Source organism: Coccidioides posadasii, chromosome 1 (assembly GCF_018416015.2).
Source record: "Coccidioides posadasii str. Silveira chromosome 1, complete sequence".
In the NCBI taxonomy this organism is placed as follows: Eukaryota; Fungi; Ascomycota; class Eurotiomycetes; order Onygenales; family Onygenaceae; genus Coccidioides; species Coccidioides posadasii.
Window position 1 is genome coordinate 8090528 of NC_089407.1, and position 21255 is coordinate 8111782.

Genomic DNA, 21255 nt, shown 5'->3' on the forward strand with positions numbered 1-21255 from the left:
AATGTTGGAGTTCAAATTTTTGAAAAGGTAAAAAAAAAAAGGAGAAAAGTCGGAAAAGGATATTTAGCCTTACTCCAGCAGTACTCCGTATATTTGACGAATTCAGTTTCGACTACGGAGTACCCACCTTTACTTTTATTATCTTTCGCAACGTCACGATAACTGTTTGTCGATTCGCCGAGACGGAAAGCGTCATTTTGGAGGGTATTTAGGGGAATTGATGTTTTATGAGCGCAATATTTAATACCTTTTAATCAATCTCTTTTTCGATGCGGCTTCGCGCTAAATCGATATATCGGTAGCCCCCTCTACCTGGTAACACCAAGCAAAAACGTTGTAAGGACAGCAAAAAAGCCAAGTTCTATTGCTCATTCACACACTGTCTATGGCCACAACTCAGCTTTCTGCAGTGTGTCGTCCATCAGGTACAAGGCAGCTTCATCGAACCTAGGCGTGGCACGGAGAACATGGGATAAAACCTGAACATATACTCTGCTAAGTACCTGGTCCCCCAACTTTCTGGCTGCGTGGGCGGCAGATAAGGCCTTAAAAATTGTGTCTGCAGTTATCCACACGGGGAATTCATAGCCAGAAACTTAGGTCCAATAGAGAATATAGCAATTATATTCTCATCAAGGTCAAAGTGTTCAAGGAGATGGGACGTAATAGATTGCTGGAATATGTTTCCTTGGTCTCTGTAATCCCTGGGATGAATTGCTTCTGTGGGGGGTTTTCAGCCAAAGTGACGCACTCCGACCGGACACCACGTGAATTCCCGCATTAGGTCATCAACCTGACAGCTTGCCCTGGCGCCTCACCTACTCTCATTTCTCTTGAGATTGCCATATTACCGCCCGATGAAGAGAATCCATTCTGAGAACTGTTGTTTCTGCCTGAGGCCTTTGCTATACTGAGCTGCTCCTTGGTTGATTCTTCACAAGTTGTGACCGCCAAGTCTTATTGCAAGTGCCCGCATCCTCCATAGATTGCTTCTGCGGCGGCTTTGTCACAGAGGGGAGAGCAGGAGAATCAACAATTGTGCAATGGATCATAATGATTTCGATGCTGTGTCATGGAGAAATGACACAGAGAGTGAAGCTTCCGGACCTGCGGCCATACACACTGATACCGAAGACACCGAACCATCTACCCATGATGTCAACGGCAAGCGGCGGATGAGCTCGGTGGCCGACGAGCAGCCTCAACTCGCACATGAAGGTATTGAAGACCTCGCAGGCCTTGATGGAATCCTAGATTGCACAGTGAGCTCGCCATTAAAAGAGAATGATGGCACAAAAGACGCTTTTATCTCCTACCTCATTACTACCCATGTTAGTCCTCCCCATGTCTCTGAAACTCCCCTTTCCCAGTAGATGAGTGCACAGTTTCTAACACTGTCTATTTGTGACGACCTTTTGGAGTAGACTGATTTTAAATCCTTCCAACAACCTGATTTCACCGTCCGCCGACGCTTCACAGACTTCTACTACCTCTACAAGACACTCTACCGGGAATATCCAGCATGTGCTGTACCTCCTCTGCCAGACAAACACAAGATGGAATATGTTCGCGGGGATAGATTTGGTCCCGATTTTACGCATCGGCGAGCTTGGTCCCTGCATCGCTTTATCAAAAGACTTACATTACACCCCGTCCTCCGCCGCGCACCTGTTTTCGTCGTCTTCCTTGAATCGCCAGACTGGAATGCACACATGAGGATGCGGCCATCACGAGCTTCTACCAGTGGATCGGACGGTGGGGCAACGGGAATCTTTGATAATTTCGCAGACACGTTTGTCAATGCATTCACCAAAGTTCATAAGCCCGATAAGAGATTCATCGAAGTTAAAGAGAAAGCAGACAAGCTCGATGAAGATTTAAACCATGTTGAAAAGGTGGTTGCTAGAGTGGCTAGACGGGAGAGTGATTTAGAAGTCGATTACAGTGAGCTTGCGATGCAGTTCCGCAAGCTTGTACCGTTAGAACCCGATATTGAAGTTCCCTTGCAAATATTCGCTGCCTCCATCGAAGAGACCGCACGAGGAATCAAGTCCTTGAAGGACCATACCGATCAGAATTATCTTGGAAGCCTTCGCGACATGGAAGCATATATTATCTCATTGAAGACGCTGCTTAAGACCCGGGAACAAAAACAACTTGATTTCGAAGCCCTCGTTGACTATCGCAACAAGGCTGTGTCAGACCGTGATAACTTGGCTAATAACCCCTCATCATATTATGCGACCAATCCCCTGACAAGCAATCCCGCCTCCTTCATCCGTTCAAAGATGGAAGACATGAGAGGTGTCGACCATGAGCAATCCCGTCGAGAACGTGTACGCAAGTTAGAGCTTCGCATCGATGAGTTGACTCGTGAAGTTGAAAGCTCGAAAACGACATCTGAGATGTTTGACGAGGAAGTTGTTCGAGAGATCGCTGATTTCGAGCGCATCAAAGCCATCGAGTTCCGTGATACTCTGGGCGCGATGGCACAGCAGCATGTAGAGTTTTATCAAGGAGTGCTTGCGACTTGGGAAAGGTTCATTGTCGAGATGGAAGATGGCGAGGATAATGGCGAGGAAAGCCAAAGACCGATGAATGAAGTGTCATGAGCTTGATGTAGCTGAAGATGATGTTGGAGTCGCTTATTATTTTGTATGATTCACAAATTGAGCTGTGGAGTTTATTTCTGCGCATGGACAGCTTGTTTCTCTGTTCTAACTACTCCGTAGTAGTCATCTGCAATGAGGATGATAATGACAATAAATTTCTTGAAATTTAAATGCTACTATGAATGGCCCTTTGGATATCACTATCTGTTTCGTTCTGATGAATTGCCCGACGGCCACAACGTCGGCTCCATTGGTATGCTTTTCAAACCTGAGCTCCGGCGCGCCTGAAAGTGGAGTGGTTTGATAGTTAGTTAAATGGAAAAGCTTCTGGACAAACCAACATTCACTTCAATCTACTACACACCAACTCCATCATGAGGCTGCTTCTACGCCCAAACCTCTCTTCATATGTTTGCTCGTCCTGTCGACGAGGCCTTCTCCAGAAGAAGAGGTTTGCCTCTACTTCTACTACACCCCAAGTACCGGAAATCTATGACATCGTCTGCGTTGGAGGCGGGCCGGCCGGGCTCGCCCTCTTAGCAGCTTTGAGTAAGACCGCATGATGCCGTCCAATTGCTTTTCCTATTAAATCGTGTTGGGATATGTATATAGCTAACCGAATAACTTAAAAACAACCAGGATCCTCCCCTCTCACCTCGAAGCTCAAAGTCGCGCTCGTCGAAAGCCAAGATGTCAGCAAAGCAAAAGATTGGAAGCTCGGTTCTGGTCAGTTCTCCAACCGCGTGAGTAGTTTGACGCCTTCGTCGGTGTCATTTCTTCAGAATATCGGAGCGTGGGAGCATGTCGACACCTCCCGCGTACAGCCGTACCAGGAGATGGAGGTGTGGGACGGAGTGACCGGGTCGCGGATCTCATTCGATTGGTCGTCGAATTTGCTTCCGGGCGGTGCTTCTCAGACGATTGCGACGATGACGGAAAATGCAAACTTGGTTAGGGGTTTACTTTCGCGGATTGAGTCGCTGGGTGGGGAGGGCTTGTCTAGCTTTTCATCGACGACTGTTGCTTCGATTGAGAACGGGGTGGATCATGCAGATGGCCCTGATCTGTCCGCGTGGCCGGTGCTTTCGCTCTCGCCAACTTCCGCGAATGACAAACAGGCTGAGCTGCCGAAGATTGCTGCACGGTTGTTGGTTGGGGCGGACGGTATTAATAGCCCTGTTCGATCGTTCGCCGGTATATCTACGGATGGTTGGGACTACAATCGGCACGGTGTTGTGGCTACTCTGGAGCTATCCGCTTCCGCCTCTTCTGCTCCAAGACCAGTTACAGCTTATCAGCGATTTCTCCCCGGTATTGGTGGTCCAATTGCTCTGCTCCCGCTTCCTGGCGACTTCGCTACGCTGGTCTGGTCAACCACGATTCAAAATGCGGCATACCTAAAATCTCTCACTCCAGAGGCGTTCACGTCAATGGTGAACGCTGCGTTCCGGCTGTCGATGACGGACTTGAAATACATGCTCACACTTAAGTCCTCATCGTCAGATACATCAAATCAACACGGCGAAGAACTATCCTGGCGCCTAAACCACACCCCAACTGCATCTTTTGTTCCTCCTATGGTGGGTGGTGTTCATCCGCGAACCATCGCTTCATTCCCACTCCGACACCGCCACGCATCCACATATATCTCACCACGAATCGCCCTCGTCGGAGACGCTGCACACGTTATTCATCCTCTCGGTGGACTGGGGCTGAACCTAGGCATTGCCGATGTTGCTTCTCTGCATAGCACGATTGAATATGCCATGCAACACGGCATGGATATCGGTGACCTGCTAAGTCTGGAGCGGTATGCTGCAGACCGATGGATTCCCAATGCGAAGATCGGCGCTGGGTGCGATTTTCTTCATAAGCTGTATAATGTTCCTGGGAACGGACCCGTGGCGTGGGCCAGGGGATTCGGCCTGGATACGGTGAACCAAATACCTCTCGTGAAGGACTTCTTGATGAAACTGGCATCTGGCGCCTGAGGTACGCTTGTATGTGTGTGGTTTGTATGTGCATTCCATGTATCCTCTTCGATATATGTATTATATTACCTAGCCTATATGGCACAAACATTGCAAAATCAAAACAATTTCTTACGCTGTATCTACGGCCGTATTGTTGGGCATGAACATGCTTCATTCATCAACGTGTTCATAGATTGTCTTAAGTGATTGAATACATCATCAACCTTGATTCTGATACCCACTACTGGGACAGAAGCACTACAACAGAGTTGCTGTGATTGGAAGTCTTTTCTGGTCTTAGAGTGATCGCTGGCCGATCAGAGAGCATTGGATCAAAAGTGCAATAGCACCGCTACTTTGCTCTAGTCTATACTCCAAGGATTGCATATCAGTTTTTAAGCATAAACTTCCCTCTGTGGACCATGACGAAAGCCCCGAAACATTAGAATTGAAGCCACGGATTATCCGTAAGTCTATCTTTCTTAAAAAAAATAAAAATATAAAAATAAACCCACTTGTAATGTGTTCCTGCTCCAACATCTCCCGGACAATAAACGCTAGATGCCCAGATAGTTCAAAGAGATGCATTGTTTTGCAGCATTCCCTTTTCATGAAACTTCCAAATCTTCCACTTGCTTCGCTACAGCCTCTTCATTAATACCCCCATTCACTTTGGCGTTCCTTCTTTCGAGCCTGGTCTTGACTTCCGTCGGAAGCGCCGCTATTTTAACAAGTACGCCATCTTTCTCCGGATGGCCCTCCGGCAGACCCATCTCTTTGATTCGGCCCTCGCCAGCTGCAAGCTCGTCTTCGCCAAGAATGACAGCGAAGGGAACGCTGCCAGATTCAGCAGCTTTGAATTGTTGAGGAAGCTTTGGCTTGACTTTGTAGGAGAACTCGGCCTGTAGAAAATCTGGTAAGCCAAATTATGTCCAAAGTAAAAAAAGGGTTTTCTTAATGATCTTCTTACCTTAATGCCAGCGTCCCATAGCATCCTGCAAATATCCATTCTCTCCTTTAACAAGCCAGTGAATCCTTTTCCTCCGAAAGCCATAACGTAAACGTCCACCTCACTGCTTCTGAGAGCCTCACTCTTTTCACGCTCCATACGAGCCTTTGTGATGGAGAATATTCGGTCAACACCGAATGAAATGCCAACACAGGGTATTTGAGCCTTGCTCGAGAACATGCCGACTAACTCGTCGTAACGACCTCCTGCTGCAACGCTACCAACGCCTACAGATGGATCATTCGATCGATCTTCGTCAGCATCTACCTTGATCTTTTCCTTTTTCCCTGAGCGTTGTATTTTTTGCGCTTCTGGCGCCGAAGATGTGGTAGCAGGAGCAGATCCTTCTGTGACAACTTCATAAATGACACCAGTATAATAATCCAGCCCTCGTGCCAGACTCATATCGAATGATATCTTGTCCAAAATGTTAAAGGCTTGGAGATAATCCATGAGTAGCCCCATCTCCTCTAGCCCAGTCTTCGCAGACGAATTCCCCACGAGCATTTCGTCAGACTTCAACGAGTCTAGTAGCTCTCTACCTCCTTTTCGAACAACATATGTCTCAATCTTATCAGCCACTGCCGGATCCAGTCCCTTCTCATCAACCATTTCCTTGCGCACATCGGCCCAGGGGAGCTTATCCAATTTGTCCACCGCGCTGGAGATAGTCCTTATCTTCTCTTTCGGCACGCCACAAACCTCGAACACTCCGTCAAGAATCTTGCGATGATTGATCTTAATCAGGTAGTTCCCTTTCCATCCCAAGTCCTCGAACACCTCCGATATGATGCGCAAAATCTCCGCATCAGGAACCATAGCATCAAAATTCGCGCCTGCAATGTCAAAATCGCACTGATAAAACTCTCTCATACGGCCCTTGGTCATCGCGGGTTGGTCACGCCGATACACCTTGGCGATATGGTATCGTTTTATACTGCGCACGTCCGGATTCATCGCCAGCCATCGCGCGAAGGGAACCGTCAGATCGTACCGAAGGGAGCACAGCTCCCCGCCCTGATCCTGTAGGTCATAGATCAACTTCGAGTCCTCACCATACTTGCCCGCCAGTATCTCGCGCAGCTCGAAGACGGGGGTGTCCAGCGCGGTGCCGCCGTGACGCTTGAAGACGTTGGTGATGGTAGAGAAAATGCGGTCGCGGAGGAGGGCGTCAGGACCAGCCCAGTCCTTCGTGCCCTTGGGGGTCTTGAGGTTGAATGTCACTTTATCTTTCGGCATTTTGTCGTCGGCGCTTTTGGTGTGGTAGGACGGCGAAAGAAATTGGTTGCGAGGTCGGAAAGTGGGGTGGTTGGAGGGAGGGACAGACGCGAGCGAGGCGGCCGGAGTGGTCGTGGTGGCTGCGGGGATAAAATTTCGCAACGGATTGGGCACCGGTGTGGTTCCTCGAGGCCACCGAAGTCTCAAGATCAGGGCCTTCATCCAAAAAGCATTTGTTGAGAGAGGTGAAAAAGGGAAAATCGCGAATTCACTCTCTTACAGCTACCTTTCTATTACTACCTCAATGTACTCCATATGAACCTACTCTTTGAGTCACCTGGGCAGCATTTTTCTCGGAAGAATAGATGATCCGGTGTCATTGAAGGTGTTAGGTAATCTAACTAGCACCTCGCTCACGTGACCCACATAGATTAGCCAAGATTCCCCTTTAGGTAGCTTAGTGAATGACAAGCCCTCCATCATTTAGCACTGGCCAAATCGGAGCGGATTAAGCATTTTTCCCATTTTCCTCATTGCAAACCCCCAACCACCATTTGAAAAGAGGATAATATTGCGCTGCATAGAGGCTGTGTCTAGAAATGGATCTTATCACTCAACACCGAATAAAGAAGGAGGTGGAAGACTTTATTGCCTCTATAGATCAATCTGCTGTCTGTGAACTAGCAACATCATTCCACCCAGGGAAGAAGCGCTGTCGCATCTTTGATGACGTGAAGAAAGGCGGGTTCAATGTCTGCTTTCCGGTTGAATTTACAGAAGAAGACAACAATACACCGGGTGAACGATGGATGGTTCGAATTCCAATTCTGCCCCGCTTGGCTTTTCCAGAGGAAAAACTGCGCGGTGAAATTGCTACAATGAAGTGAGTTAGGCTGTCCATCTTACTCACCTGGGGATGTGTTTAAAGTACTGGCATTTCTTATGGCTAATACAAAATTTAACTGCCATAGATTCCTCTGTGAAAGAACAGCAATACCTCTCCCGCGCTTACATGGATATTCAATCACACATGACAACCCACTGGGCCTCCCGTTTATGCTGCTGGGTTATGTTGAAGGAAAGTCACTCTTCAACTTGGAAGTTCATAACCTTCCAGCCTCAAAGATGCAAAAATTGTTTGGCAACCTTGGTGAGATCTATCTCCAGCTTTTTCAGCACAAATTTGACCGAATTGGCGCTCTTACATTGGATGAGAGAGATGAAAATTGGATTTTTGATCACAATCGACCACTTTCTGTGTTAATGAACGACCAGACCCTAGCAGGAATTAAGCCGTCCTGCTTGACCGGCCCCAATCAAACTTTTCACTCTACCATCGACTACATCTATACACTCCATCAGACTCTATTTGACGACTTTCATCAGCGGAGAGACAGTGTCGACCATCAGGCAGATGCCCGCGCTTACATCTACAGCCTGCTTGAAGCTCGTCAGTTTTTGATGAAGTGGGTAAGGCCTGAATATAACCATGGCCCGTTTATTTTGATGCATGGCGATCTACGGTCCGCCAATATATTGGTTGACGATGACTTGAATATTGTCTCTGTGTTGGATTGGGAATGGAGCCACACCATTCCCATTCAGATGTTTGTGCCTCCATCCTGGCTTGATGGGCTTGAACTGGTGGGATCTGCAAAAATGCCTAGTCGGCTGATTTATGAGACTTTTGTGTTCAACTTTGAAATGGAGACCAGGCGACGCGAAAAAAAATATCATCCTGAATGCCGATACCTCGATCAACTCCCGCTGGCAGGGATTTGGAGGGAAACCCTCAGGACTCCAGACCTTTTTATTGCACACGGACTGTTGCAACCACTTTATTTTGGGAATATATACTGGTCTGTTCTCGAATATCAGCATTATGGGGACGAGAGAATTCATTATCAGAGAAGAATGGATGACTTCTTTGGCTTAGAGATACATAAGCCTGAACTAGAAGCAGTGCAGAAAAAACTTCAAGAGCTTGAGTTATTTAATGAGGAGTGTGAGAAATTCCACATTGAAAAAGAAACACACAGCATTGAAAAGAGTGATAGCAAGCCTGCAAATAATCTGGAGAAACCAAGCAACCACATATCACCACCAATGCACCAGCGAAAAATCAGTCTCCAGGGCTTCGCACAATGTCTGTCTCTTTCAGAAAGTCTTGTATACTGGCCATTAATCGGGGCCACATTCATCGCAGCCTGCACCCTTGTTGTGTTTCCTCGAAGAAAGTGATCGGAATTCCACTATTGCCGGTTTTTGTCAGGGCTGGGAAAGGAGTTCAATGGAGGATTGAATGGTGAAGATTCTGTTGTTGATATTGACTAGCTCCGTCTCATATTGGGCTATCTCTTGGTCAAGAGTGAGGCCAACTTGCGCGGTTGATCGAGCATCGAAGGCCTTCCGAGCACTTGTCGTGAGCTGTTCTAGCTCCTGATGCCGGTGCCGAAGGGAGTTTATGAAACTGATTAATTCGTTTTGGCGTAAGTGAAGTTCCTGAGTTCCCTCTTCTTCGCCTCCAGCTCAGCAATGATGCCTTGACGCAAGGTTGGCTGCGTGTTCCCGGACATGTTGGAATACTTAATATCGCCGTATAGTGGAATGTTTTGTGACATGGAGAAAGGGACAATCATATATTATGTATGATTATCACTCAGAAATTTCAGAAGTCGGTGGGTGAAGAAGGGGGATTTCTATTCAAAGGGCCATGGCACTCGAGTCTTGTTGGGTGACTGCTTTTCTCGCTTTACCCCGCACCAACTGGGCAACTATCATTCCTGCATGCATGACTGAGTAGAAATCAGAACTTTTGACTGGAGCTGGCCATGGATATGGGTTTGGTTTGCAATGGAATTCCCACTCCAGTGGATGTCGTCTAAAAGCAAGGTACTTATCCGCGAACCTTAAGCTATTGAAATTCCCTGAACCTTCGTACTCGTTCACCACGTTCCGCGACAATCTTATCAGCTCCCCTAACAGGCCACTTCCAAAGACATCCTGTCACAGGTACTCCTCCGGTAAACCGAAACTGTAATGCTCCGAGAGGTGCTCGATGATTTTTTTACTTTGTGATATTTTTGCAATGAGCTCCCGGTTCAGTTGCCTCAATCTGTCACTTTCCTCCCGACGCCCATCAATGCCTGCTAGAAGTGCAAGATTCTGTTGCTCAAGGCTCGCCACCCGCATCTCCATTTGATCTCGCTTTTCCCCTGTTGGATAATTTGATTTGCGTGCCTGGCCCCTTCCCGCATCTCATACACCGCTCACGCTCATAAGATTTCGATGTGCATGGTGGACGTGCTGACATGGCACGCATGACATTGTCGTCGCGGGCAGTGTTGTCAAAGGCACCCAGGCCCATCTTGTACTGTCGACACTTGGCACGCTCCAAGTCACACTAAATCTTTGCAATGCCCGCCTTCTCTCTTTCATGAACAATTGCATCTAGTACTCTCTTATGAATCACATTCATTTCCTGCTTGAACCCTTCTGTCTCCTTCCGGATGGCTACATTCTTCTTGGACAGTGCTGTGTTGATCCGCGCAAGAGAACTAGCCTGGTTGGCAATTTGCTCCTTTTTGCAATGCATATCATCAAGCTGATAAATGAGATGCTGAACACACGTTCCTGCATCATTTTCAGTGCCTCTTGTGCTTCCTCTCCCCACTTTTCAAGGGTGCTGTTGATCTGTTGTTGATATTCAAGTTCATGTCTCAGGAAAGCAATCTCCATGTCCCGCAAATAGGCCCTTTTGAGTGCACTGCTCTTCCTTGACTTTTCCCTATTCTCTGCGTGCTTTATTGCCGCCTGTTGCTCTGCACTCTCTTCCTCGAGTTTCAATCGCAGACTGGAAAGCTTGTTGATACGACCGCCTAACTCCGTCTTCAGGACCGCCACTTCATTGTAATGTAATTCTTCTAGGCATTCAATGACAGTCAAACGTTCGGCGGGGTCGTCAGTGGCTCCGGCGTCGACAGCATGGCAGTGGATCAGCGGTGCTGATGCGTGACGTTGTAACAATGGCCTTGCATCCACAGTCTCACCCATCGCAAACAAATTAAACCGAACTCACTGCTCAGAGGATGTAACTGCGTACACCCAATTGGAAAGGGGACCTGCGCATTGTTACAAGGGAAATCGTGGGCGGCTGGCCAGTGGGTATATGTAGCATCTTTAGTTTGAATGACTTGGACCATTTTTCCTACCTTTTCCTATTATCAACTTTCTACCTCAAGGGCAGCCGGAATTAGCGGGAAAATTATGAGCAATAGTGTTAGTGCAGACGGTTCATTGGTCATATTATTACGGAAGGGTTGCTACAGTGGTCTAACTACCTAGGTCACGTGTCAGAGGGGTGAGCTGGATTGATTGATTGATTATGTCATCCACCGACCTGGTTGAAGGATCCAACCTGAACAGAGGTATTGGCCACACACCACTCTACAAAATAAGTGTGGAAGAACTAGAGATTGTTAAGAAGTATCTTGAAGCTAATCTGGACAAGAGCTTCATCTCTTGTACAGCAATGCTCCTTGTCTCCCCAATTCTAATTATGCAGACTGGCAGAAAGATGAGATTCTGTGTGGACTATAAAACACAGCAACAATCCAAAATATAAGATACCAATCCTTGCAAATGTGGACAGAATATAGCCACCCAGCCATGGTTTGTTCTTTTACCTGTCCAGGGGAAATGAACCCGAACAGATTGTTGTCTATCTACGACACCGCTTTCCACCAGCGACCGCGACGTGTTATATATATAAGAATTGAGCCACACGGCCGTAGAGCAATTATTGCGTCAAAAGCCTCCAATACTGGATGCATCAAAGCTCACCTATTTTGAACTGCTCCTCATAGTCCATGAATCATGACTTTCGTGGCCGGTGCACTACCACTCTTTCCCTCCTGATTTGATCTTGCCCGTCCCCATCAGGGCTCCAAGAACGACCGCCACGACCACAACCACGACTAAGACAATCATTCCTATGCACGCAGAACTGTTTCCGAGCCATACCCACTCATCGTCTCTGTCTTGTGTTCCAAAGCGTGCGGCTCGGTAGCCCACTTCACCTCTCGATGGGCCGCCCAGGTTGATCGGTGCCATTTCGATATCACCACCACGGGATCGCCGATGTCCTGGTGCGACTGGTGCTGGGCGACGTGGAAAGCTTGACATGGCTGCTGAGAAAGCTGTATATGGCGATGTCTGCTGGTGTATATACTATGGAGCAATCAGGTCCACGTTTTTTTGGAACCGGTCTGTGAAGCAGTTACGTTGCAGGGCGAATTTTGGCCTCCCTTCGATTGTTTTTCGTATTTAGATGTTGATTCGAGTGGTTGTTTGCGACTTGCTGGACGCGGGTGATAGAAGATCGTATGGTATTTGGGAGGGCGCAGGAGGCAATTATATAGTTAACAAATGAGGTGATGCCTCCATCGCTTGGGATTACAGTGACAACTGCGGGCATGGACAAAGCCCTCCCAGCCAGTATAGTAAATTGTTCGCAACATGATCGCCACCTATATATTGAAAGTCCAGTTCACTGTATGGTTATTGGGCTGTGACTGGGCCGGAGAGTATGAAAGAAATGTATACCAGTTAGGGACGGGGTTTGAATAAATATACTGGTATTCAGTTCGCTATCATGATTGCCTTTTCATTCGGATCAAGGATGCTTTCATGATAGGGCAGTCCATAGCAAATCAATTTTATTTGCTTGTTAATTTTCGATGCATCACTTTGGAAGAAAAATGGCACAAATAAGAACAACTCCTGCTTCATGGAAGCTCAAGCAAAAGGCATGCCTTGAGGATTTAGTTACCACAGAGAATTCTCTGCGAAATTTTGCAAATAGGGAAATTTGTGTTTGTCAAGCCAGCTCATAGTAATAACAATCTAAAAGTTCAGCTTTATTCCATAGAACGACCCTTGGACCTGAAGCAAAGCATTAAAGAGTATTTCAGATGTACCAAAAAGTGGCTTGCGAACCAAAATATAGATGGATTTTCAAAAAGAATGCATAACTAAACAGGAGGTACCCTGTACTCTGTAGCCATGCTTGTTACCACTCAAGCCTTTTTTTTTCCAGCTTGTGATATACACATATCCTGTGGATTATGAACGAAGAGTGCGTAGATAACTGTGCAGGTGATGCCAACAGCTCATGTTGCCCGTCGATCAATGTGGCGGTGATGCTAATTTTCGACAGGCATACCCCCTGTTTGTTCCACGTATTTGGGACAGGTGATCGATTCAGTGGTGGGTAACTAACTATGTACCAGAGAATCCCTGCTGTGATTCACCTTTCTGTCGCTGCCTCTGGAGACAGATACGGCCACCCCCATAGTTAGTTATGCAACCGAGCGCCCCTCGCCGCTTTTCCAGCCTATTACCAGCCCTTGCACATTCGCAAGATCATCTGTATTTTTCGCCCTTCACCTCCCATCACTCCAACCACTCACTTGGCCTCACCTGAGCTCTTTCTGATGTCCTATGTCCTATCTCCTACATCCAGCTCCCCAGGTCTTTTACCCCGAATAATTCTTCTTCGACAAGTCTACTTTACATCCGGCCGTTTGCCGCTCCAGGTGCGGTGCGGTGCAGCAGCACACAGCTCACACCACTTCCACTCCCGTTAGCGGCCCTTTTGTCCCATGTGTCCTGAGGCTCCCTCACTTTGCCCTCTGGCTCTCGCCAAGGTTCTTGGTTGAAACCGGACTCTTGCCTTAATCTTTGTTTAGTTAACCATGTGTTCTCAAGCTTCGATATTTATCGGTCTTGCCCTTCAATTTGGGTTCCCTCGCATGAAGCAAATCAGCATAGCATCAAGGTGTTCTCGTGTGTTTGAAGTTGATCCTCAGTGGCTTGTGTGAGCAATTTTCCATAGTCTTTCCTTGTATGGGGAAACCCCACGCTTGTTTATGATTCTCTTTGAAGGGCCATTTATACACAGAGTGGGTAAGGATTATTCATCTATAAGTAACGCCACCCGAAACATGTAAGTAACGTAATCCACCCGCGAGCGGCTCTCCAAAATCAAAATATCTTCAATTTTCTAATTAGCCCATTTCAACGCGTGAATATGCCACCAATTCGCAGTAAAAATGCAAGAAACTCTATAGAGATAGAGGGAAGACTTGAACTCGCGATATCTGCTATTAAAAAGCAAGAAGTTCGCTCAATTCGTTGCTCGCTTATTTGAAGTCCCATATTCAACTCTACGCTATCGACTCAATGGCCGGCCCGCAAGAACCAGCCTACGCGCAAATTCAACCAAGTTGACAAAGGCTGAAGAGAACCTGCTAGTTCAGTGGATTCTAGATCTAGCTATCCCCTGCCATACACTTTGACCCGTTGACAGGGCAAATCCGTAGAGTTTAGGCACAGGTACTGAGGGGCAATTTTCTTGCAGCCATGCATAGCTTCGCATCGTATCTTCTCATCGGCATTGCCCGGTCGAAATGATTCTCCAACACGGTGCAGTATGGGGAACCGCATCAACACCTCCTTGCGACCACGAATGCGGATAGGAATACAGACATTGAATTTCCCATACAACCAGTGTTTGAAGGCATCGAGCTCACACTCCATGGGCGATATGCCGAGATGGTGCGCAGCAGCTCTACAGATCAAGTCGGATTGTTTGAGGAGATGAGAAAAGTATTTGACAGTTTGGCCGTAGTCTTCAAGGGCAATGAGCATATTAGTTTCTTCCTCCTTTGCCCCGGAGTATGTTATCTCGCCCCGCGGCAAGCGCCGGGTTCTGGTCATGCTCGAGAGTGATGAGCACAAAAAGGTGGTTTAGAAGAACTGATCCTCTCATCGTTGTGTGAGCTTAGAGAACGAGCACGGTCCAAGCATCACAAAGTCATGTGACTCTGGCAGGAGTGCTTGGCAGCGATGCTCTGACCAAGGTAGGTTGCCAAGAGAAGCACTGCTCGGGTGTGTTGATAATGCTTGTAGTCTGCTATTCACGATGTCCTCACTTGAGCATCAACATGAGAGTATAAAGCCATCATCCAATCTTATACCCCTACTTCCTGATTACACTCTTGAGGCCACTATTTGTCCGGAGAAATCATTGTTCCATTAGCCTACCCCGATGATTGTTCGCAACAGATCCAGGATAGATGCGCCAGGTTGGTCGGGGTGCCGTGGTTGACAGGGCCGTCCTGCATGTAAACCAATAACCCAAACTGGCCTACGTCAATAGGCCTGCTACCTAGATTGCTGCGTAATTTCCCTACGTCCCCCATTCTCAGCAATTCATAAAGGGCATCGCTCGCTCCTTCTCAGGCTCATATACATTCCCAGGAATGGGAGAAAGCCAAATTTTACCTGCACGATATCCAAGGTAAGGATTTTGTCCACAGTGCTTCTCTAGAACTTCACGGTTAAATACTAGCAAGGGTACCAGCTCCGTGATCATGCCTGCTTCCAGCCAAACTGGCCGCACGCGCGCATCCGATGACTCGCGGTCCACCGCGGAACATCGCTCGGATTCGAGTCGAACCACAGTTAGCCAGCCAATAATTGAGGAAATCAGCCGCTGGAGCCCTGACACTTCAAGCCTTGCAACTGCCACCACTGGCGGCGCCCCTTCAGGACATCGATCCGGCTCTCAGCAATCCACAATTGCATCCATGGGTGATAGCATTGCTGCTACCTATGGTTCTTCAACGAGCGATACTGCTGGTAGGGTTGCGGGGGACATAGCAAGGACAGAATCTGCCCTGGTACATGGGAGTCCACCTGCACCACTGGAGGAAAGGATAGCTGAGAGACTTGTCACTTCAATGACAGCAAACCCTGAAGCAGCCCAACAGCTGAGCAGCAGTGGACGTTCTGCGCGGGTTAAAAGGGGGGAACGGCCATGAGAGCAACAGAAAATCATAGAGGATCATGTTTATTGTTCATCCACTCCTCTTTCTAGTATGGTCTACCGCTCTTTTCACTAGTAAAAACACCAACAACCTCTTGGAGATACCGTGTATGGTCATCCAGCTTTGACTGTACGAATGAAGTCATTCCTGGTGTCCAGAATGGGGATACTCCTGCGCAGAGTACATTGTCAGACACCTTATCAAACCGTGCTTGAAGATGCCTCCGGAAGATGTTGAACAGACCCTTCGGGGACTGCAGAGCATTCAAATACCAATATCGACCGTCGTCTAGAGCCGTCCTCATGGTTGCCCCCCGGGAGTAGAAATTTCCATCCTGATGCAGCACTGTACTCCTCTCTTCTTGCTCGAATATCTCCACAAACTTGCTGTATTGAGCCTTGAAACGAGTATACTCATCCCCGTGCAGACAATCAACTGTCTTTCCAGTTAACCAAAACGGCGGCAGAAGGGCATCCAACGGGAGAGAACATGCCCATTCAAGATCAATGACATATTTGATGTTCCAGTCCTTGTCCACCAGGATGTTGCTATCATGCATGTCGGTTAACTGCATGATGAAGGGACCATCACGAAGGTGCCGATTGGTGAATTGATGGAGCAGTGCCCTCATAAGCACAAGGTCAGTCGCCTGTCCACGTGCATCGATCTCGGATGTTGCAGCGTTTCCCTGGTACCGCAGACGGTTATCATGACCAGCAAGCAAATCAAGATAGAAACTATCAGCACTCGTGTAGGTCCTGCTCCGTGGAATATCACTCGGAATTGACCAGTTCTCTAACTGGTGAAGATGGCAGAGCATGGGGCGATTGGTTAGAGTGATCTGACCCCTGTTATCAATGGTCCAGGAGCCGATTCGAGGTTGTGAGACTCTAGCCATGGAAATCATAATTTGTGACATGCCTCGATAAAGGTTCTCGACCTGCATAACCGTGTGTGGCTTGGAGAATTTGGTAGACAGCATTTGCAGATCATCATTCTCAATCCAATCCATCAAAAGATAGCCATGATCCAGGATCTCTCTTCTTTTGCATGGAACATATCCACTAGCATGAGAACCCGAGCCGTAATACAAACGACGGGCGAAGCTCCAGATGAAAACCTTGATCCTCTGCCAGAATGGAACAGATCTGGGTTCACTGAACTATACTGTCGCTATCAGTCAATGGTATTCTTGATAGAATGGAGGAGCATATTTAGACTGACAGTAAGGCCACCAGGTAGTCCAAACCCTCGTAGTGCTGGGATTGGCACATCCGGGCAGTTTTCACCAATCCAGATATATGTTGCAGCCTCAGACCGCACCTTCTCCTCAACGTTCCCTGGGAATGGTTCCTCACCAAGCTTATATGGTAGAGGCACGCGAAATCCTAACTTGGATGATAGCGGTCTTCCAGCATCATCGGATCGAGCACTGTCGATGCATATGGGAATGCACATGTTAAAGGTTCCATGTGGCCATACAAGTTCTGTTCCATTGAACAGTTCCGGCACTCGTACCGAGCTAGGATCTGTCAACCCACAGTGGAAGGCTACTAGCTGCTGGATCTCCTCCCGTCGGCGGTAAAATTGACCATAGAATTTGCTTCTTTTCTGGGCGTATTGTAGCACCGCCCGCATGTCCTCCTCCTCTGCTTGTGCGGCCGAGAGTGTGATGAGTTGATTAAGAAGGGCTTTTCTTGGCTTGGTTGTGTTTGAGCTGGCAGGTTTGTCGCAGTGAGTTGCCTCACCGGTATGGAAATCGGGTGTATCCATTATGGTTACAGTGTCTACCGATATACGGGGAAGCGATTGGTATTCGTAGCGGAGGGACGCATTAATACCTTATCCCTAAGTATTCAGCCCGACTAACCGTGGTTAAGGGAAAGAATCTGGAGGAACAACCCAATGAACGGTCCTGTGCTTGACTGGGACCCTGAAGAAGGCAAGGACTCGGCATGGAACATCTTAATTCCTATGGAGCAGAAGGGTGTCTCGAAGGGCCTACAAGGCTACTAAACATAAGTGGAAGCTATCCCCCTTGTCCGTAGGTTTGAGGCACAATTAGCGTGGTCTTTTTTGAATACAACACTCGCGATTAGCATTGATCCAAAAACCAATGAAACACCATACTACTTACATAGAGTTCACTGCAAATCAAAATGCAAATCTATTGGCTAGAGCATCTGGAATCATCAACAAAGTTGCAATGCATTGTTTGAAGAGTATCCAAGCTCCAAGATCACAGGTAGCTTGTGTTGAATGTAAGAATGTAGATCTCTGTTTGAAAGGACAATGCTGGCTTGATTTTCATACTCTTTGCTAGGCCAGATGGTTAGGCAGTGGAACAGGGCAATATACTTTTTAGACTTTCTGTGTTGGCCAATAGAACATGGCCATAGTTACTGAAACCTTGGCATACAGTAATAAGTCCATATCAATCAATTATGATGTGTAGTTCTCCGTATTCTATTACACACTAGAAACCACGCTAATTGTGCCTCAATCTACGGACAAGGGGATAAACATGGTTTGAAGGCAGAATAGTAGACTTAAAGACATCAATTTAAGGTTAGGTCGACAGGATTGGGTGCAAGCTGGGAGACAATTAGACCTCGCGATTCAAGATTATTATATCTACAATTCGGATGCAAGATACTATGATGTGGAAGATTTCATCTGGGAAAAGACACAAAAGAGGCACTACCTAGATACATGGAGGATTGAATGGGAGAGGTACCAAAGAGAAATTGGACGCAACCACAAGAAGTATGATGGTGGAAACTATTACTTATGCACTGAATCGACGTCGTCACCAAAGGGCAACTGCGATACGTTGACCGGAGATGCTAGTGGCGGATTCAACCCCCTCGTCCTACTAAACGAGCGACAGCGGACTACAAATTGACGCCGATCCGATGACATTCTCGGCTGACAGGATCCAAAAGGTTATTTGACGCCCCTACCAAGTATAGACCAGCGTCAAAGGGAGATGTGGCCTCGTGCAAAGATGCTATTCTAAGGTACCCTGCGTGTGAACATCGCCGTATCCTATACAATGCTGCAGTAATAGCCAATGATTAATATCAAATAGATTTAGCTATAAAGTCTACACTTGGTGCTCTTTACCTTTGTCGATTATGTACTGTGAAAGGACATAGTTATGAAAATGCCATCAAGGGGTAATATAAATCGCGGGGCAAGAAGGCAAGAATGCCGCCAAGCACCATCCAAGCATATTGGTAGGTTGCAGTATGATGAGAGTAAGGAAATTGGCTAACAACTAAGAAAGAGAAAGCTTTAGGTATTACAGTGCCTCCGGAAGAGATGTGATTAAAGCCAGAGGCACATGATGCCTATCAGTGGATAGTGCGGAAGACGGAAATGGACGCTCCTTTTACTGGTCTTCTGCAGAAGCACTTGAGTGTCCACTCCACTTGAGCTTTTGAGCTGCTTTGCAAAGGGGTGGGAACACACTTCTACGCCGCTCCTACGGATTTTGAGTCTATTTCCAATGAGTGCCACAGCAGCGGGTGACAACCTTCTGAGGACAGCAGTGACGTGCAGATGGAGATTCAGTACTGGAAGGACGTTGCCGAGAAAGCTGAGCAGGACAATCATTGACTAAGGAAGGATCTGGAGAAGGTGAACAAGTGTAATGACAACTTGGAGATAATGATCTGTGCTTGTTATGAAAAGGTAGAGCTTGTGGAGACCTGCGTGCGATTGCATTTTAGGGAGATTTCACAGTAATTGGGACCGAGCAGATGAAGCTGTGCCTCCCAAGTTTTCCCAGAGATCTTGCAACGAACTCTTGCATTGGTCTTCCAGATAGTATGTTCACCCCTCATTGAGTATCTCACCAAGTTCCCTGCTCTTCTCCAAGACTCTCCTTGCTTGTACACTACTTACAGCCATGTCTTCCACAATAAATTGAATAAGAACCTCAGGCACAAGGACCTGTGGAATATAATCTGCCACCCCTCCGCAGTTTCGGATCAGAGGCTTTGTTACAGCAGCAATTCCCAGATCATCTGCTACCAGACACGCGATCTCAGCACCTCTATTTGATGGGTTAGTACCCGTAGGAGGGAAACGGCTGCTGAATGACAGACTCACAGAACATGATATGCCTTTGGGCTGTAGGACCTGTAACCATGGGTCTGATAATCTGGGAGCTTCGGCACACCAGACTTGCCTTGACTATCTTTCCTCCTCTTTTGGAACGCCTGTATATTGTGTTCTAGAGAATTCTCGAAAAAGAATTGTGATGGTGACTGGATGATCTGTTGAAGAAGCAATCGATGACTCTGCAGATGCTCACAGAGATTATTCCAATCTATTGAGGGTTAGCTGCATCGAACCCAATCTTCTTGTGCTTCCTTAACCTGATGAGCTCTGCAGAGTTGTCGCTCTTCTTTGCAGGTCATGTAGCTTCTACCTCTTGCATATTGCTGAAATAAGGTACCAATGAATGGTTCTCGAGCAAACCGGACATTGAGCATTGGCGATGTCCTCAGGATTCTCTGAAGTTCTCCCCCTTTTAGCCTTGGTCAGACCAGAATCCGTATTTTCTTGGATTTTTGATGTTGATGGGACTTCCCGTTTCCGCTTTACGTCTTCGGATCAAGGAGCGCAGTGGAAGTCCACAAGGTGGTGTCGGAGATCTGCAACCGAGGGAAATGTTTCTCTGCAGACTGGATGATTGCAGGTCGGGTTCTCCTGGACTCTCCGGAGGTGATCATTGTAATGGTCACGAAGGTCTGAGCGATCCGGGTCAAGAATGTATTGGCGCATACGATGCGCCGGGGGAGGGCTGTATCCCATAAGCAAAAGCCGCAGAATCCTGCCTTTATAGGAGCCTGGTGGAATATGATCCAGTCATACCTGAGAAGGTTCTCAGGCTTGTCCAGGTGCTCTTGGCAATGGTTATTCCAGCTCTCCTTGCCCTGGAACCAGAGATCGCATTTGAAGCATAGCTCAGCAGATTCACTGCCATCCATCTTCCTGATGTGCTCTCGATAGCAGTTATACAGGTGTGATCATCTTCGGTGGGGATACAATCTATTTGCCTCAAGTTAGCCGAAACCATTGATGTATTACAGGTCTGATCAAAGAACTCACTTGTCCATCTGCTGCTTACAGATGCATTTCCAATCAATTGGCTCCAAACTGGTGCGATAGACAACAGTGCAATCTTGTTTGCACAGGGCCTCCATTGCATGGAGTGCTTCACGGCCCTCACGGCTTCGCAGTTCGACGCTCATTGGAAGTATTCGAGCCAGGGCGTCATGTTCCAGCATAATGCGGCGGGTATAATGGAAATAGGTTGAGGTGGCCGGATTTGTTCTGGTGGTTTCTCCAGGCCTTCGTGGATGTGATTCCTGAAATTCTTGGAGTGTGTCAGTGTAGAGCTGATGCTTTCGGTTGCGCAATCGGCGTTGTTCCAAGTAGAGTTCCCGCTTCTCCTCTTCTTTGGCCATGGTGATTGTGCTGGTGAGCTCATCAATGACTGTATCAAGTGCAAGGATATCGCTCCTCTCTTGGAACTTGCT

General features: G+C 47.4%; 10 protein-coding genes across 10 annotated transcripts; 4 read left to right on the forward strand and 6 right to left on the reverse strand.

The window, feature by feature from the left end:
• The first annotated feature begins 852 nt into the window (after positions 1-852).
• On the forward strand, positions 853-2762 carry SNX4 (intercellular trafficking and secretion). The gene is made up of 2 exons (XM_003066360.2): positions 853-1331; positions 1425-2762. Exons 1-2 carry the CDS (start codon positions 1044-1046, stop codon positions 2610-2612), a joined length of 1476 nt encoding a protein of 491 aa, XP_003066406.2. The 5' UTR covers positions 853-1043; the 3' UTR covers positions 2613-2762.
• Positions 2763-2986: 224 nt separating this feature from the next.
• On the forward strand, positions 2987-4722 carry COQ6 (Putative ubiquinone biosynthesis monooxygenase; the record flags this gene model as incomplete). The annotated part of the gene is made up of 2 exons (XM_003066361.2): positions 2987-3161; positions 3252-4722. The coding sequence occupies 2 exons, from the start codon at positions 2987-2989 to the stop codon at positions 4601-4603; spliced, it is 1527 nt and encodes a 508-aa protein (XP_003066407.2). The 3' UTR covers positions 4604-4722.
• Positions 4723-4932: 210 nt separating this feature from the next.
• On the reverse strand, positions 4933-7070 carry HTS1 (Cytoplasmic and mitochondrial histidine tRNA synthetase). Its single transcript, XM_003066362.2, has 2 exons — positions 5556-7070; positions 4933-5487 (listed from the first exon to the last, which is right to left on the reverse strand). The coding sequence occupies exons 1-2, from the start codon at positions 7032-7034 to the stop codon at positions 5194-5196; spliced, it is 1773 nt and encodes a 590-aa protein (XP_003066408.2). The 5' UTR covers positions 7035-7070; the 3' UTR covers positions 4933-5193.
• A 317-nt stretch (positions 7071-7387) lies between these two features.
• D8B26_002474 (uncharacterized protein) lies at positions 7388-11021 on the forward strand. Its single transcript, XM_003066363.2, has 2 exons — positions 7388-7695; positions 7784-11021. The coding sequence occupies exons 1-2, from the start codon at positions 7412-7414 to the stop codon at positions 9051-9053; spliced, it is 1554 nt and encodes a 517-aa protein (XP_003066409.2). The 5' UTR covers positions 7388-7411; the 3' UTR covers positions 9054-11021.
• On the reverse strand, positions 10105-10865 carry D8B26_002475 (uncharacterized protein; the record flags this gene model as incomplete). Its single annotated transcript, XM_066123842.1, has 1 exon — positions 10105-10865. The coding sequence occupies one exon, from the start codon at positions 10863-10865 to the stop codon at positions 10326-10328; it is 540 nt and encodes a 179-aa protein (XP_065979917.1). The 3' UTR covers positions 10105-10325.
• A 469-nt stretch (positions 11022-11490) lies between the features above and the next one.
• D8B26_002476 (uncharacterized protein) lies at positions 11491-12343 on the reverse strand. The gene has a single exon (XM_066123843.1). It carries the CDS (start codon positions 11994-11996, stop codon positions 11709-11711), a length of 288 nt encoding a protein of 95 aa, XP_065979918.1. The 5' UTR covers positions 11997-12343; the 3' UTR covers positions 11491-11708.
• Positions 12344-15247: 2904 nt separating this feature from the next.
• On the forward strand, positions 15248-15697 carry D8B26_002477 (uncharacterized protein; the record flags this gene model as incomplete). Its single annotated transcript, XM_066123844.1, has 1 exon — positions 15248-15697. The coding sequence occupies one exon, from the start codon at positions 15248-15250 to the stop codon at positions 15695-15697; it is 450 nt and encodes a 149-aa protein (XP_065979919.1).
• A 52-nt stretch (positions 15698-15749) lies between these two features.
• D8B26_002478 (uncharacterized protein) lies at positions 15750-17476 on the reverse strand (the record flags this gene model as incomplete). Its single annotated transcript, XM_003066364.1, has 2 exons — positions 15750-16865; positions 16928-17476. 2 exons carry the CDS (start codon positions 17474-17476, stop codon positions 15750-15752), a joined length of 1665 nt encoding a protein of 554 aa, XP_003066410.1.
• Positions 17477-19029: 1553 nt separating this feature from the next.
• D8B26_002479 (uncharacterized protein) lies at positions 19030-20205 on the reverse strand (the record flags this gene model as incomplete). The annotated part of the gene is made up of 3 exons (XM_066123845.1): positions 19030-19763; positions 19820-20039; positions 20142-20205. The coding sequence occupies 3 exons, from the start codon at positions 20203-20205 to the stop codon at positions 19541-19543; spliced, it is 507 nt and encodes a 168-aa protein (XP_065979920.1). The 3' UTR covers positions 19030-19540.
• A 108-nt stretch (positions 20206-20313) lies between these two features.
• D8B26_002480 (uncharacterized protein) lies at positions 20314-21183 on the reverse strand (the record flags this gene model as incomplete). The annotated part of the gene is made up of 3 exons (XM_003066365.2): positions 20314-20516; positions 20588-20764; positions 20844-21183. 3 exons carry the CDS (start codon positions 21181-21183, stop codon positions 20314-20316), a joined length of 720 nt encoding a protein of 239 aa, XP_003066411.2.
• Between the last annotated feature and the right edge of the window lie 72 nt (positions 21184-21255).

Coding starts and splice junctions, on each gene's coding strand:
- SNX4 (XM_003066360.2), top strand. CDS start 1,044: ATGGATCATAATGATTTCGATGCTGTGTCATGGAGAAATGACACAGAG. Junction 1,332..1,424: donor CCTACCTCATTACTACCCAT/GTTAGTCCTCCC, acceptor CTTTTGGAGTAG/ACTGATTTTAAATCCTTCCA.
- HTS1 (XM_003066362.2), bottom strand. CDS start 7,034: ATGAAGGCCCTGATCTTGAGACTTCGGTGGCCTCGAGGAACCACACCG. Junction 5,488..5,555: donor TATGGGACGCTGGCATTAAG/GTAAGAAGATCA, acceptor GATTTTCTACAG/GCCGAGTTCTCCTACAAAGT.
- D8B26_002474 (XM_003066363.2), top strand. CDS start 7,412: ATGGATCTTATCACTCAACACCGAATAAAGAAGGAGGTGGAAGACTTT. Junction 7,696..7,783: donor GGTGAAATTGCTACAATGAA/GTGAGTTAGGCT, acceptor TAACTGCCATAG/ATTCCTCTGTGAAAGAACAG.
- D8B26_002476 (XM_066123843.1), bottom strand. CDS start 11,996: ATGTCAAGCTTTCCACGTCGCCCAGCACCAGTCGCACCAGGACATCGG.